At 35.4% G+C, this 17910-nt stretch overlaps 2 protein-coding genes across 2 annotated transcripts in view; both read left to right on the top strand.

The window, feature by feature from the left end:
- The window catches only part of LOC143916695 (NHL repeat-containing protein 2), a 501476-nt gene that overhangs the window by 10194 nt on the left and 473372 nt on the right, over positions 1 to 17910 (top strand). The window lies entirely within an intron of this gene.
- LOC143917344 (meckelin) lies at positions 1355 to 7611 on the top strand. Its single transcript, XM_077438824.1, has 15 exons — positions 1355 to 1435; positions 1516 to 1664; positions 1742 to 1901; positions 1986 to 2119; positions 2217 to 2382; positions 3160 to 3315; positions 3395 to 3523; positions 3588 to 3705; positions 3784 to 4177; positions 6295 to 6387; positions 6453 to 6568; positions 6640 to 6785; positions 7062 to 7207; positions 7284 to 7395; positions 7465 to 7611. The coding sequence occupies exons 1-15, from the start codon at positions 1355 to 1357 to the stop codon at positions 7543 to 7545; spliced, it is 2181 nt and encodes a 726-aa protein (XP_077294950.1). The 3' UTR covers positions 7546 to 7611.

Here is a 17910-nt window from a genome sequence, read left to right as displayed (position 1 = left end):
AACTACATAGTACAGGGATGGTGAAACTATGACCCATGGGCAGGGTCGATGAGAGGGGGAGGTTGAGCCGGGGTAAAGATCCAGGGTCCGGATTACTCTACGGGCCCCATATCGGGACTTCCAACTGACCGATATTGATATTGTTTTTCTAATAGTTCTGATAGATATAAATATGAATATAAATCTCTTGGATTCCTACTCCGCTCAACATAACCCTTTAATGATCCTTATGTACTTAAATTACTTAATTTTTCCCTTGTAAGGTCTCACCTTGAATTTGCCCCAATTATCTGGTCACCTTTTTATTTATCCCATATTAATTGTATTGAAAAAGTCCAACTAAAATTTATTAAATCCTTACGCTACCGTTTTCCTATCTACGTCCATACTACTGTTCCCGATATTTTAAAAATCCTATCCTTTAACAATCTTTCTGTCAGGCGACGACTCACCGATGCTACATTATTTTTTAAGCACCTAAATGGTTTCCTTGATTGTTCCGATTTACTGAGTAAGGTTGGTTTCAGGATCTCAGTTAGGTTTTCTAGAAAGGTTGCACTCATTTCACTTGATCCTTTCAAAACCAATTCCCTAAAATTGTGTCTGTAACAACAGACGGTGCTCCCAATATGGTGGTAAAAATATCGGTTTTATTCAGCAGCTTAAGTAAACTATTAGACATTCTCTGATTGGATTTCATTGTATAATTCATCAGCAAGTTCTATGTGCGGAGCAAAGCTTAAAAACATTTTCCAAAGTAATGCCAGTTGTAATTAAAGTCATCAACTTCATAAATGCAAGAGGTGGTAATAGACGAGAATTTGCACAATTATTAGAAGAAATTGATTGCCAATATTCGGGCATTTTGACGTACAATGTTTGATAGCTCAGCTGCGGTCAGATTCTCGACCGGTTTGTCGATTTATTATAGAAGAAATAGAGCTCTTTTTGAACGAAAAAACAATAGTTAGGGTTTCCAAATTTATTAGTATTCTTTTTTCCCCCACCCCCTTCAAATGACTGACTTAGTGCCTCACGGGCTAGTTCTGAAAAAAATTATTAACGAAGTTTGACCCACTTCTCAAAATGGTTCGCCATCACTGTACTAGTAGATATACCTGGCGTTTTCTTAATCAAAATTTATTGTGGGATGCTATTTTATGTCTACTAGTTGCCAATGACAATTAATAAATAACTTATTATAATGATTTATTATAAAAAGTATCATAAATAAATGCCACATTATTTTTCACGTCTCAAAACCAGTACTGGCTAATTATAGGTTTAATAAAATATTTATATAAAGAAGAGTGTTAATTTTATATATATTTATGTAAATACAGCTGTTCCCATAATGTACGGTGAGGATGAATCATATGTTGTGTTGTATCGCAAGAAGATAGATATTGCTTATAGTTTGAATGAAAATTCACAGGTATTTTTCATTATTATCCTTTATTTCTCACAAAAAGGTTTATATATACATATAGTTTATAATCGTTCAAATGATTTTAGTATAATTATTTAAACATCATCGCAATGAAGACCGATCCGCTGGGAAACGTCCGAGGATATTCAGATTTGTATTCGCAATGGATGCTTCCGTGTCCGACTATCCGTAAAGCGAGTGGAAGCAATCTGTTGAAGTTCAGCGTTGATTATCGGTGAGTCTTTTTATTTTGCTTGTCGTTTAGAATGTTCGATACGAATATACATATGACGAGCTTTGATATGTATGCAGACACAGATGCACTGTCGGAGCCAAGCAGTTGTATTCGGAGAGCGAGACGGTGATCTTTGAACCGTTTATTAAATATATCGACGACGACAGTAAAGATTCAACACCTGTCTTACACACGGTTCCAACATTGGTCAAAGGCAATTTGGTACATTTCAATAAAGTATGTTTTTATTTCAATAATAAAGTTTGGTTGACTTTTTGATTGAAATAATTTCTATAATTGTAAAATTGTAATTGATTGTAGGACAGTGATGTAAACACCTGGCAATTGATTAAAAGGTTTTATTTGTTTGATAAAACAAGTGGAATTTCAAATGTGAACGGTGTTCAAGTTATCAAGTATTTTAGATATGCAAAATACATCGAAATAAGAATACGGTATTTTTTTTTCTCGCACATCATTTCAAATGATATTTGTTCGAGTGTAATTTTACATCGTGAAGCACCTTTTTTTTAATGTGTAATTTGTATTTAGAATTAGACGTAAGGGAAAAGGTGAACGTAGTAAAATATATCCACCGTTGTTCATAGTTCACTATGCAGAATTGAGCGAAGATGATGTCAATGTGGATGTTAATGTAAATATGGAATTTGCTATTACTTATGAGTTAGATGGAGCTAGTATGGTCAATGGAATGGAAGTGAGTTGTAGTTTATATTATTTAAACGTTATAAGTGTATTATAACGAACGGTTTGCGCGCGCTTATACTGATCTCGCGGTGGGAGATGCAGAGGGCGGATACGTCGTCGTCCTTCCAGTAATCGTGTTTTTAGGAACGTGGACTAACCTGGGATACAGTATAATTATCGAGAAGGTTCCTGATTGCTGGCTCGTCTCGTCGATAACAGCTTTCCTCGTGGTTGGGAAACTGCTTCTCCGGTCACCTGGTCGGTCCTCCCACGGCTAACGCTTCTCCGGAAGCTGGGCCCAGAGATCCGCCATCTTATTTCTACACGAGGCAGTCCAGAGTTTGTCCCCTGCCTCCACCAACCGCTGTTGTGACCAGACCAGCGGTGCTTCATCGAGACGAGCCAGCAATCACGAAACTTCCCGATAATTATACTGTGTCCCAGGTTAGTCCACGTTCCTAATAACACGATTCCTGGAAGGACGACGACGTATCCGCCCTCTGCATCTCCCACCGCGAGATCAGTATAAGCGCGCGCAAACCGTTCGTTATAGTATTCTATTAAGTATAATATAAATGTCGCAGTCAAGGCATTGCAGTTTCATCTTATTTTAGATGTAAAATATGCTTTTAAATGCATCTCTAACTTTATGAGTTTACAAATTTATTTCTTGTTATGTTTATTTTACATTCTTACAAGAAAATTGAAATGCATTTAGCCACAAGATGTTTTTCAGATCAACTTTTCAGCGTAGCGATACTGATTTTTTTAATAATTCAAATTGTAGATTGCAGTCGGCTCTATATCAGCTTTTGGAATTTTATATACAATATTGCAAACTTGGTCTTATTCGAGACGCTTAGGAATATTGGGATTTGACGCGTTTACAATATTACAATTCTTCATTTTTGCGTGTGGAAATCTGGCCAATTCATTTTTCATAGTAAAAATGTCCAAACAATTCTTACTATTATTGTCATTAACTTATATAGTTGTTTTTAACGTTTAATTATAATTTTTAGGTGTCCTTTGGTGCTAGTAGTTATTCGTTCATTATAAATAAGATGCAAAAAGTAGTGTATATGTTACCGCCGACTAAAAAAGATGAATACGTCATACAGACGTATATCATAGTAGCTTTCTCTTTGAAGGTAAACTTTGTTTATGTTTTTCATTTAAAAGCTGATCGAAGGTTAAGTTTTTATGAATTTCTAGATCTTCGAAGTTCTCGCCATTAATTGGAAACAGATCAACGTCGACATATCTTTCATAGATTGGGAAAAACCCAATCAACCTCTGCTGGAGATTGGAATTAAGACTCCTAGCAAAACAAGTATGTTGATCATTTATATTCATACATATATAACTTGTATAATATCATTGTATTGAAAATTGTGTGCTGTCTTTTTAGACTTGAAAGCCGAAGCTCCAAAATCGTTTTGGAGACCTTATTTCGTAGCCAACGAGTGGAATGAGATACAGACAATGAGAAAAATTTCGCTGCCTCTTCATTTAGTCGCTTGTATTTTTGCATTGGAAGTGTTCGGAGCGTCTTCTTGGACTCGTGTTGGAGTTCAAGTGGATTCCAACCGTTCCACGGAATTCATAACTTCACCTGCCTATCAGTTGGCTGCAAGTGGATTGATATTTCTATCGTTATATTCAATACAATTGATGCTGTCGTTGTTTCTATACGAAAGATATATAAAAAACGCCATACTGGACTTTATGGATGTCTGTTCCATTGCGAACGTATCACTGTTGATTCTGGATGCTCCGTTGCACGGCTATTACTTGCATGGAAGGTGAATAGTTTTGCATAGTATGAAGTTCTCATTTTCAAAAAATATAAGCTAAATGTATGCGTTAGTGGTATTTTATATTTTTATTTGTATCAGGAAGGCCTTACGGGTAACCCCAATGCGCCTCCCTGGCCAGAAACATAGTACGTTTGATACAAGTATTATTATATAATACAAAGTAAAAACATATCAATTAACATCCATACAGACATCTATGGTCAAATTTGTAAATTTTATACAATTCAGTGAAATCCGAGATTGCTGAAAATTCGAGATTTGAGAGAAAATCGGTAAGGTTGCCAATTTGTTGGACCCGTTTCAATGAAAATCAGATAAATTGGCAAACTCTGATGGGAAACGATCGACCTGGAGTCACAAATCCAAGGTCTGGCCATTTCTGATTTGATTTGAACTTGTGACCACTCTGTTCAAAGTATTATATGTATGTTAACCACCAGTCTATTCTGCTGCACATACGTTTTTTCGGGTTTGGATGAAAAGCTTTCCTACTTGTTCTGATATTACATTGTCATCGTCATCGTCTAGCCTTGCAAATATTCAATCGATGATTTAAAATATCGCACTTCGTAGCCCATTTCCTTATCATTTATTTTTAATACGATACTTTTAAATTATTTTAAGTAATTTGCCTTCATTTTTAATAATTCATTTTGTTCTCCAGCTACTACGTGGTAATACGTCATGCCTGTTGTTGCTGGAACTGTCGGGACTTTATGTCCCTAATAATTATGTGCGTGATAGACATCATCATTTGATGGTTTTACCTCCTGCTCGTACAGTTATTTTTCGAATGGCTCCTATTCCAAGAGCTATTCGACTTCTTAATGAACTCGTTTCTGCTGAGTCTGAATGTGATATTTTCCAATTTAGTGAGCGTAAATTGTCTGATATTATTCTAACCCATTTGTCTGGTAGTCTGCGCTCATCATTGCTTTCGTGATTGATTGTGATTTATGAGTGGAATTTTGATTTACTCTCTTCCATTAGGGCCTTATAGATGTTTTGTATTTGCAGTTGGTTCTTATTTATTGAAACTGGCTGTAGGTGCAGGACATTCCTTATGTTATATTTTATTTTTTGATATTTTTACGTTATATGCTATTGTCATATATGTATAAATGTATTTTTGTCTGTGTACATATATACATATGTTTATATTTATTTTTCTTTCTCTTTTTTCTTTTATAAGACATTCCCTTCTTTGTTGTTTTTTATAATTTGTAATTATTATTATTATCCGCTATTATATAGCTTATTATTTTTATGATTATGTTAAATGTGTTGTTTGTGTATATATATATATATATATATATATATATATATATATATATATATATATATATATATATATATATTGTTTTTGTCATGTCTAATTTCTTTAGTTATTATTTTGTTTCTTTTGTGTTATATTTTTGACCATTGTGGCGCATTAGGGATTCCTGTGATGCTACAATGGTTCAAACTTTAAATAAATAAATGTTTGACCTGAGTAATAGCAATAGTGGCTAGCTAGCAAAAAGATAAGAGATGGTTCAAATGGTATATTATATCGGTCTCCCTCACGGGCCTGAAAGTGAAACGCCCGAAAACGCAAATATCGGAAGGCAAAGATCGAAAATCGAAAGATCTTAAGTCGAAAGATAAAAAAAAGGGTGCATGGTAAACGGTACATACACACTTAATTTGCGCGAGCAGGATACAACAGGAGCAAGAGGAACAGGCTTTTCCTCCCGTATTCTGCGCGCGCACATTAAACAAGGCTGTATGGCAAAAAGAGAGATAATTTCACCGCATGCCACTGATATATATATATATATATATATATATATATATATATATATATATATATATATATATATATATATATATATATATATATATATATTATATATACATAGTACCGTTTACCATGCACGCTTTTTTTTTTGATCTTTCGACTTAAGGGATACCCTTATTATACACATGTAAGCTAGGAATACCTCAAAAGTGTTGACTAGAGTTGAGAGGATGTAAGCGTGTTGTAGTGATTAATGATGATGACGCGTGTTGTAGTGGTTAATGATGATTTATGATGGTATTATATACGAATATATTTTTAGAAGTATACATGCAACTTGTGAAACGGACGCTAGAGGATTACAACCGGGTCTGCCGTATCGCGCTTTCAGCATACGATGTACTCCCGATTTCAGGTTGGGTTTATTTATATTGTTTTCATATGTTAGATATGAGGATATTAATCGGTTGACTGTTTCAGGTTGTATTTTAGTAGGTTGAGCACACACATGGTCATCAATGGTGTCAAGTGGCAATGGCAACATCACATGTCGACGGCGGACGATCGACCCAATTTGGATTCGTCGGCGACTGCGGGTTCGAATGTATATTATTATATTCATAGATGATCTCGATGATGAATTCATAATTATGAATGGCGTGTTTAGGTTTGAATTCGGCTCGCAAGTCCAGCGGCAGGTCGTCAAGACGAGAAGATAGCGATATGGCTGGTAATGGTTTGCCGTCTGTTATCAATCACAGAGAACAGGCTGCTAAATTGATTAACAAGTTTTTGACGGCTTTTTTGGATCATGTGAGTTGTTTATTAACATTCTGCATTCATGATGAATCAATAACTTGGTGTCCGGAAGTTAAAAATATGAAATGCATTTCAAATGAATAACTTCTGGACTCTTTGTAGTAAATCAATAGAATCTGATAACCGTGGCAAGACTTCTCTATTGGTTACTGTTTATTATGAGTTTGATTTTATTATAATCTTTATATTTTAATAAACAAGTTCATTGAAATCAGAAATATTCTTTCATGTATGTATGTATTTAAGTATATTAAATTTCTGTTTGAAAAGGCTCTAGAGGATTTGGATTATGAAGTGAGGGAGAAACACTTTTTGGAACGTATTTTCGATATCGAATTGATGGATGAAGGGAATTACAAAACACTATTTTTGTACAATACAAGCGGCGATTCCCAATCTTTTCAAAGAACTATTTGGTATGAGTTTATATTTGTGACATTTAATCATTTATGTAGAAAAATATGTAAATGTTATGTATTATTATTTTTTAAGGTATGGACAAGAGTGGACTCTGGTGACATTTGATTTGTATTTGTTTTGCTTAGTGCAAATAACGACCGGAAGTTATGTTGTGGCTGCTTTGGTCACCGCTGTGGTTTGGAAAGTGGGTTTGATTAGATTAATTTAGCAAATTGCATTTTAATTGTTATTGTAAATAATTTCAATGTTGTAGTTTTTGGAAATGTGCAGACAATATGCCGGAAAGAAGAATTTAGCAAAGAAGACTTTAGTGGATGAAAGATTTCTAATATAAGGAATTATTGTAATGTAATGAAAATAATGATTATTTTTTAAAAATATATATTTTGATGGAAAACTTGTATTTTTTTCTATTATTTATCCAAATCTTTCGTAGCAGATGCTGTTTCATTTATGAGTGCCTAGCTCCATTATTAAAAGAAGATGAACATTTAAACGATCCTACCATGCACAACTTATTCGTAAAATGATTTTTAGGTCGAAAGCCATAGATGTAGAATAACCTAGATATGCCATTACATACAAATTTCGTTGGAGATCTTGTCGCCACTATCTGAGGGGTGCGGGGGGTTTAACTAGCGGAGAAGTGGTGAAAAAAGGAAGGAACGCAAAAAACGCAGTGGTCAGCAACCAGTTTATGTACAAATGTACATGTACTGAAGTTTTATTTTATTTATCACTTTATTTTGTTGGATACTCCGCGTGACAGTAAACCAAACTAATAAAGCCATATTAAGAAAAAAAAAATTTGCTATACACACTATATTAAACTACAAATGTACATATGTTACTATAATAAAACCATCATTAACTATTACAATATTTAAACATTAGTAACTTCCACAAGGATCAATTTTAATGCTGACACTTTAATATTGAGTTCATTGTTTGTAGTTTTAAATGTCTATTTCCTTCAGTGCCAACAGTGGCAGAGGTTGTTCTGCTGTTCCATCAGTGCATATACATACATAAAACTACATATGTACATCGCGCTGATATTTCATTATATGTATGTTAAAATACTACTATAATTGAAGACATTACATATTAATTCTTTCATATGATATGTGATGCCATCCGCCTTTTATGTTTTCTTGAGTAATTGTAACACAATTTCACTGAAAACATTGGCATTTTCGAAAAATGTCAATCGACCTTCTTACTTAGAAGCTAACTAGCTACTGAGAGAGAGTGTGCATGATCTGTAATTTTTTTTTTTTGTGTGTGCATGGTCCAACAGGGTGATCGGCTTAGATCGTAAGGGCGTATCTATGGTATTCTATATCTATGTCGAAAGCACACTTGGTGTGTGTTTTTTTAGATACTTTAAAACAAGCGAAAAAAAAGCAGCACCCCTAGCCCCATACATATACATGGTACACAGTGGTAAAAATCACCCCCCTGGAGTGTTTTCGGTGATATTTTATCCATGTATTTATCCTTGCTTGACAGTGATCAATACGGTGAATCCCATATTTGAAGAAATGTAGGAGAAACTTGTCGGTTGCATAATGGATATGCCTACACGTGCAACCCCCCAAACAAATGCATTCTGCACGTGCAACTACACCCGAGCTCGGTTTGGGGAACACCCACTGAAGCCAAGAACGTGACGTCCCAAACCACTCAGTGTGTTTTAGCCCTTAGGATTACCAATGGCGCGTTAATACTCAATTCTACATATTATAATACTTAGCAACTATGAGATTAAAGACTGTAAACTGGCGAAGAAGTGAAAAGTAATCTTGTTGAGATGACCATTAATTTTTAATGAATATATCAATTATTCTGTATTGCAGCATTTCATTTTATGATTGTTATCCTTCAAATCCCATTCGCGTTTATGTTTTTGTTTATAATTCTAATTTGACTTTGCATACAGACGATGGGGTACGCACACACGTATCCAATTATTGGAAATGGATTAATTAGAGGAATTCTTGTTATCTTAATTGCAAACGCAGGGAGTATGGAGGGATGGGGAGGGTTCAGTCGATGTGCGCCGAGCTCAGGTGTAGCCAACTTCCGGTCCAGACAACCGCTTGACGTGGGTTACATAAACGAATTCCACAAAGTTTCAACCGTAATTGATGGACAGCAGTGGTGCCCTCTCTACGATGAGATAGGCGAAGGAAGAATTAAAGAGAGAGAGAGAGAGAGAGAGAGAGAGAGAAATAAAAGGAGGAAGGGGAGGGTGGCATCGTAAAGACCCGATTGAATTTCAACTCATTGAATGTCGGACACAGAATTAGTGCGTGGTAACTTTTTTCAGTTAGAGCGTGAGTCGCATACAAAATGGCGCTCAATCAGTGTCTCACTTTTTATTTGCGGAGGGGCTACTCTAGACAGGGTCATTGTGCGTCTTGGGATTGGTTAGGTAATACTACAGAAGGCACCGATAATGTGCAGGTCAGATTGCGCAACATTCATCTTTAAGTAATTAAAAAAAGTTGTGGCTATTTGCAGGTACTATAGTAACTGCGACAGGCGCAAAGCCTTCTGCGCATGCGCGTGAACTGTTACTGTCAGCGTATTTACTGTTAAAATTTTGTTTTAAACCTCTTAAAATTTAGTTCGAACTCGTAAAGTGACGTAGAGTAAAAAATATAATCCGAATTAGTTATTGTTAGAAAATTATTATCATATACAACGTATAATACCTACAAGCCGCGAACTGGCTAAATGATATAAATCTATTATAATAACGTGCGAAATTTATTTACCTCATGTATAATGAACGATTTATTAAACAAGTCTAGCATACATTAAATGTAAGAAATTATAATCGGATTATAAGTTCACGCGCATGCGCAGATGGCTTTGCGCCTGTCGCATATATAGTACCTGCAAATAGCCACAACCATTAAAAAATGCACATTTAACTCTTTGCACTCGAATGCCGCCATAGTGGCGGCATTGAGGTTTGCCGTATTTCTCGAATGCCGCCACTGCGGCGGCATTCGAGCATATTACGTTGGTGTCATTTATACTTTTATTGGTAACTCTAAATCTTTGAATTTTCACTATATATTGATAACAAAGATAATTTTAGCACGAATACATAATAATTCGTATAAGTATAAAACGTGTTGTCATTTGAGTGCAATGTTGCAACATTTTACGGATCAGTTTGAAGCGCCATTGTGTAGTCAAGGTAATGTGTTCGTTGGTAACCACGTTACCAGTTGGTTTATTGGTGCGTACGCACCAAGCCAACGAATGGCCCACAGGCCAACTTTTAAAACCAGTAGCGTACAAAATATCTAAATAAAAATTAAATTTAAAAATTGTAATTAAATATCAAAATTAAAACTATTATTATTATATTAAAATTAAATTCAAGTATCAAAATAAAATTATAATCATTATATTTAAATTAAAATTAAATATTGAAAGTTAAAACAGAACATGCACAATTTAAATAAATTTTCGAGATTGACCTAAAATTAGATCATCAACAATCACATACATGTAATCCTCGACTTTTGTTTGTCGAAGATGTTTTGACTTACGAAGATACGCACTAAGATCGAAAAAAAATCAAAGAATTATTATTTTTACTTCCCCGTAATGCGCAGTTACTGAGAATATATCATGTATTAGTATGGGTGATCCAACGATTTTTGCTAACCCGGGGTGTTGTCGGTCACATCAAACGGATTTTTTTATTCTTCAATTGTTTCTCTCGTCGAAATAAATCAAGTAATTAAATCATTTCAGAGGTAAAATTTATCGGATAATGTGTGATTATTAATTTTATTTCGACGAAAGAAAAAAAACCCTTTGACAAATCACCGACATCCAACACCGCGTTTTTTTATGAATTGTTTTTTTTTATCGATCCCACGTGGAAATACAGTAACATCTCGTGACGACTTTAACAATATTTTTTTTCGCTCGTATGCAGAGAAATTATAATATTTCTCTGGTTTTAAATGCGGTATCGTCGTAATTCAAAACATTGTTGTAATTCAAAACATCAACGATGTTCTAATTTTAGCTCAATCTCGCTCTTTAGCTTGATTTTGATATTTAATTTCAATTTTAAAATTTAATTTTTATTTCGATATTTTGTACGCTACTGCTGGTTAAAAAGTTGGCCCAAAATCGTCGTTGGTTTAGTCCGTAACACCATATGACGACACGGCTTTGAAGAGACACGAGTTGAATACCAACCGTCAATTGAAACGGGAACGGCAACGGGAGCGGGAATTGCATGCGTTATTGTGGCATTGTAACGCATGCTGGGTCCAGCTAGTATATGTATAAAGATAAAAATTAAGACAATATATAAAAAACCTAATTAAAAAATCACCAATTCTCTCCGTAAACTTTAATCACGAGTATGGCAAAGTGCTCAATCTGCCATAGCGAGAGGGGGGCGAAAATTGAAAAAAACGATCAGAACAGTGTGGAAAAATGGGACAGTGTGGACGATAGACGTCACCGTGAAAGAATATGCAGTATTTTCAAACGTGTCTATTACGATTATTTTTCACCACGGTAATGCCGGACATCATTTCCACTTATATTGATGACCAAACCGAGCAAAATGGCAAAGTTTGAAAACGATCGGATAAGAACCCAAATTTCGTCAGACGACAAAATCGATTCTAAACTAAGAAGAGCTTAGTAATAAAAATAAAATATGTCGATTAGTGGAGGTCTTCTGTAATGTATGCAAAAAATAGAGAAAATATGTTGACCAGTGTAATCAGAGTGAAACCTGTGTACAAGTCAACGAAAACAAGTCAAACACAAAATTTAGAACATTAATGAGCTCCGGGGGTTTATTGACATTCGCCACAAGTCCTCCGTTTGTTTTACACGGACGAATTAACTCGAACCGAACTATTATATTGTACACTATTACATCGCACCGTTCAATATCCTCACCCACGTAATATGGTTAACGCTCTGCAGAGCGAATCGAATCTCCAGAGAAAACATTCTCACGCTTGTTGTTGAATACGACGCATAAATGCGTCGTTGGTCAACCGTGTCGTGGGAGCTCCAACCGGTGATCTTTCACGGACCACCTCACGCTTTCAGATTTTGATATTGTATTATACATAAATACATATATACAATATGCTATTACAAGATCCACCCGTCCATTCACCCCTCCCCCTACACACACACATATACAGGTGGGGGGGGAGGTTGGGGACATCGAGGTGCCGGAAGTGATCCAGATCGTCACAAAAGTGATAACATGTTTGCGTGATGTTTCTTTCTAAATCTTTCTAGGCTGTCCTTATCTGTCTCACTTTATTATTTCACGCCAACTCGCGATATGCTTCATCGTCCCCAAATTGGGATATGCCCCCGTTTTATCTCCAGCTCAAAAATTTCACATCTATCGTGCATGGACTGGGAAATATCTGCAGTACTGCTATATATATGTATATGTACAAAACTTTTATCAAAAATTTTATCATATGGAATCTTCATTTAAAAAAATATGTTATATTTATAGAAAGGGTACAAAGATTCCTTCTGAACTTAAGAGGGCTGTACACCCGAAACCTTAATTTTGTTACCGTTCCTTTCTTCGATATATATATATTGAGTGTATGTATATATTGAGTGAATGCGACAATATATATCAATATATATATTGAGTGAATGCGACAGTTGCGCTTCGACCAGATAAAACGTATTTTAAATTGACAAAATCGAGGTTTCGTATTCTACTATTTTCTCCTCCAAAACTGGACCAATTTTTAAAAAAAATTCATCATCGGTATGAGAAAGATACTTTCTGTGCATCTATCGGCGTATTTTTTTAAAAATCGACCGTTAAATAAGCACGCTGGACTCGTTTCGTGGGTGTAAAAAAGAGGCGATTTTATTGATTTTTGGCGGCTCCTAGCTCCTTTAAAAAATAATTAATCAAAAAAATAAAACGATAGATGCACCCCAATGGTGGATATCCATAGCATATTAAAAAATAGTTTCTCTAGTGCCATAATTGAGGAAGGGAGAAGTATAGTACGTTTGTATGGACAAAGTGCAGCTGTCCAGCCCTCTTAATTCACTTTATTATAACGAAAGATTGAAAAGAATGAATCTCGAGAAGAATAAGAGGCGACTTAATCGAAGTCTTTAAAATACTAAATAATCATTATAAATGTCATATTATGTCCAATCTTATTACATTCAACGAAAACACTCACCTCAGAGGTCACTCGCTTAGACTCCGAAAAGAAAAATCTAATGAATTGATCAGAGATTTCTTCTTTTCAAACAGAGTGGTTTCAGTTTGGAATAGTCTTCCCAATAATATTGCAATTTCCGATAACCTTAATATGTTAAAAAGAAGTTTGATGTATTTCTTGTACTTGTTTGATGGATTTCTGTAATTCTTCTTTAATTTTTATTTTAATATTGTCATTTTGAATGTATTTTACTTTTTTCTCATTTAGTTTACATATATGTATGTATAAATCAAACAAACCCCTTGGGTCTATCGGCTTTGCCGCCTCCCCCAAGTATGTTAAATAAATAAATAATGGAGACGGTATGCCGATTTTACCGAATCAAGTATACATAATTACATATTGACATATTATTCATATACATATGTACACGCAGGGTTTAATTTTATAAGAATAGTACGTTTATACGCAAAATAGCCCAATGGTTAGCGTATGATCCTGAATCGAGGTCGATGATTTCATCTACTTTTCCATAAAACACATGTCGCTCATACACAATTGCTTCGCACCTCGCCTGGAATTATCTTCGCTCACACAAGGGCAAAGACACAATTCAACTCACTCCATATTAGCGATCGTGAGCCCGTTGGAATCCCAGAAATATCATTTCATCACTCATAGTGCAACATTGAGGCACAGCTACACAAAGGATAACCTCGAGGCCGTAGGAACTCCCGAAAGCATGATGATATCATTCAATCAACATTGTTAGTAATAAAAACAGTATCGATTTTCAAAATATAAAACATTAAAGGAATTAAAAGAATCACTAAAAATTGACATGTAATCCAATTTAATGGATTATTGGAAATTAAATAGGTATAAATAAAAGTACAACAATAGTATTCATATATTTATGAATTTCATACACAAATAAATCAATGAGAAAAATAAGAATAAATAAAAAGTTTGAGACGGAGGAAACAATTGATTTTGGCCACAACACGTGCAATTCAACGATTTTATTTCTATTGTAATTTAAATTCATGATTTTTATGAAGAAATTATTAAATTTCAATTTATTAGTGGATTTACTTCAATAAAATTAGAGACTCTAGTTGACACATACCGTAATACTATTAACTAAAGAAAATAATAAAAAAAAGAAGTCGGAGTCGGTTGATTTGCTCCATACTCCGACTCTGACTACACAGCCCTGGTTTCAGCGCATCGAGAAAGAAACACGGCTTATGGATGAATTCATAAATAACATTATTATATTTTAATCAAGTTTTCTCAATGCGTATTAAATTATATAAATACAATTGCCAATTTTTTCGATTTTATTTTTTTCGTATTAAATTATATAAATACAAGTTTTTTTCACAAGTCATAAATGCATTTTGAATTTGAAGATATTTAGATTTACCTGGATATGTTGGCAGGGTGCGGTCTTCCGATTGTGCACGTGTATTTCTAGCACGTGGAGCTTAGCACGTGACGCGCATCTTATGATGCATTTCGCGCGCGATAGTCGCATACAAAATGCACGCTGATTTTGGTTTGTTGCGACTCGGTGACGTCACCGTCTACGTGTGCACTCGATAATGCACTGATAATGAATTCACCGTTCTGTTCGAACGTTGCAAGTAGTCTCTTGATTTTATCCAAAATACATAGATATATTTTTATAAGCAAAACATGATGGTATTGACACTTATGTCGAAATCGAATTTGGCTGCTGGTTAATAGTTGGCAGAAACTTATATCAGATATTGCTCAACTTCGACTTGTTAATCTAATGTACAAAGTTGACTCGGGAATCTATCAAGTTCACAGACAAACTTCAAATTGATATATCGTCGAGAAACACTATTTAGCAATGTGCTTTTTCGTGGATACGTATCGAGCGTTTGGAGTCAGTAAAAAACATCCGATTCCAATTTCAACCCCAACTACATATGTATAAGTAGATGCCATAATTGGACAGGCTATGATGAAATATAGCTTTAAACTAATGTAAAATACTCCTACGATTTCAAAATTGAAGATACTATACATAAAAACCAGCAGCATAGCTCGGTTGTTAAGCTTCTGCTTAGCGTCGTGAGGTGCCGGGTTCGATCCCAGGGCCGAGTCTCGAGTGAAAATGAATTTTTCAGAGTATGCTGCTGGTTGGACCTGGATTTGTGACTCCAGGTTGATCGTTTCCTATCAGAGTTTTCCAATTTTCTCTGATTTCATTGTTGAAACGGTTCCCGGTAAAAATTGGCCAAAATCCTTCCTATATATACAATATGTCACCAATAATTTGTGTTTGATTAATGTGCAATAAATAAGTTTGTGTAAGATTTGATAGATGTCTCATTGATTTGCGAGTTTTTCAGTGTCTCTTAATTCAGTTACTTATATAATGAATAAAAATGCTGCAATATTTGTAATTGGTCAGGAAGGCGCATCGGGGTTGCCTGTAATACCTTCCTGTTGTTGCCTGGGTTGCCTGTAATACAGCTCATGGGATCGAACCCGGCGCCTCTCGACGCTAAGCCGAAGCTTAACGACCGAACTATGCTGCTGGCTATATTTATATTTATTTATTTTACATATATACCAGGAAGGCCTTACAGGTAAATCCCAATGCGCCTTCCTGGCCAATTACAAATACAAATACAGCATTTTTTATTATAAGTCGTTGAATTGCGAGACACTGAAAAAACTCGCAAATTAACGAGACATCTATGAATTGTACATAAATTTTTATTGTACATCAATAAAATTTTTCAAATAGTGGTGACATAGTAGGTAGGAAGGATTTTTAGCCAATTTTTTTTTCCGGGAACCGTTTCAACAATGAAATCAGAGAAAATTGGCAAACTCTGATAGGAAACGATCAACCTGGAGTCACAAATCCAGGTCTGACCAACAGCATACTCTGAAAAATTCATTTTCATTCAGGGATAGAACCCGGCACCTTCTTGACGGTAAGCAAAAGCTTAACGTCCGAGCTATGCTGCTGGCTATATAATGTATATATGCAAATAAAAAATCTCACCCCACATATTTGTACAATTTCGATCACCCATCTTCCTTGCGGCCTTCCTTTCATCCTTTTACATCCTTTCGGGTACCATTCCAGCACTTTCTTTGCCTTCTTTTGGTTTATTATTCTAGCTACATGAAGTTGGAGAACGTAGAGGTAAATCTGCGAGCTTCTTAAAATTATCCGCTCGCCAAAATCTCATTCCCATGTATAGATGAGGGGGGGGGAGGCATTGCCTTTATCCCTCTGCCCTTGAATTATGTCTTAGTTAGATGACGAAGTAAACTCCAATATTGCGAAAATCTACGACTTTGACTGTAGAGCTTTGATTTTCAGTATGAAAGCTTAGAATTGAAACAATAATGAATCTCAAGTCTTGGAATGAGATTAGTGAGAATATTGACAGCTACAACTGAAACTATGTACAGTGAAACGTTCGAAAATTGATGACGCCATCTTCTACAAAAACACAATAAAGCGCAGTTTCAGAACCAATTTTCACCGCAATATTCGAATCGAATAAGCATTTTTCTTTGCCGATCTCACTTCAGCCAGACATACGGTGGATGTACGTGTTACGGTCTTGGTTATCATAAAGAGGAACACTGTGAGGTAGAAGAACTTCTCCATATCGACAAGAAAAAAAACAACCCCCCCTTCTTTGAAGCACGTGATCGCGCTATCAATAAAACATTTATTCCATCGTTGATATTTCACTTGAAGAATAAAAATAGGTGCTTCGTATTGGAATATTAAAGTTAGAGCTCAGTTGGTTAACACGCTCACGCCTGGGCGCCTTCGAACGAATACGTTATAAAATTTCGAATTCGTCATAAAAAGTCGGCTATTTGTAAAAGCCACAATCATGATACATTCGTTGGTTTATATTGTTGAGTAGGGGTGGGTGGAGGATCCAAATAAAAGGCCAAAGTCGCTTCACAGCATTTATTGTGTGATTAAGGAGATACACGCACTGCCAGTGCTCCGTCTAGAATGCCTTTTCAAGGCCCAAGTACCTGCTTATAAAAGGACAGGTCACTCATTTCATCTTCCTCGACGTGTTGGTTTACCTATTGTTATAGTCACGTACTAGATATGCAGTCCCACGGTCTCGCGCTGTCAATTCTGAGAACTCTAGCGTTAAGTGACCGAATGCCGTTATCAATCACTAAATCCATTCGGGGGTCTCCATTGTTAGCCGGCAAACGAGAGTCCCACCACACGCGCGTAAGCGACGGACTTGCCATCTCGCTTGCTCTCGCTTGCACAAACGCTTCTGTTATACGCATACGGGAACTGAACGAAAATCTTTCTTACGCAAAAACCGCTCGAGTTAGTACGTTTAGATAAAAAAAAAATATTGAGATAGAAAACCAATCTTTATAAACGTGGTGAAATAAAAAATTTGCCAAATAAATGAAAAATAGCACGGAAAAAA

Source organism: Arctopsyche grandis, chromosome 9 (assembly GCF_051622035.1).
Source record: "Arctopsyche grandis isolate Sample6627 chromosome 9, ASM5162203v2, whole genome shotgun sequence".
Classification (NCBI taxonomy): Eukaryota; Metazoa; Arthropoda; class Insecta; order Trichoptera; family Hydropsychidae; genus Arctopsyche; species Arctopsyche grandis.
This window is presented reverse-complemented; position numbering and strand designations above follow the sequence as displayed.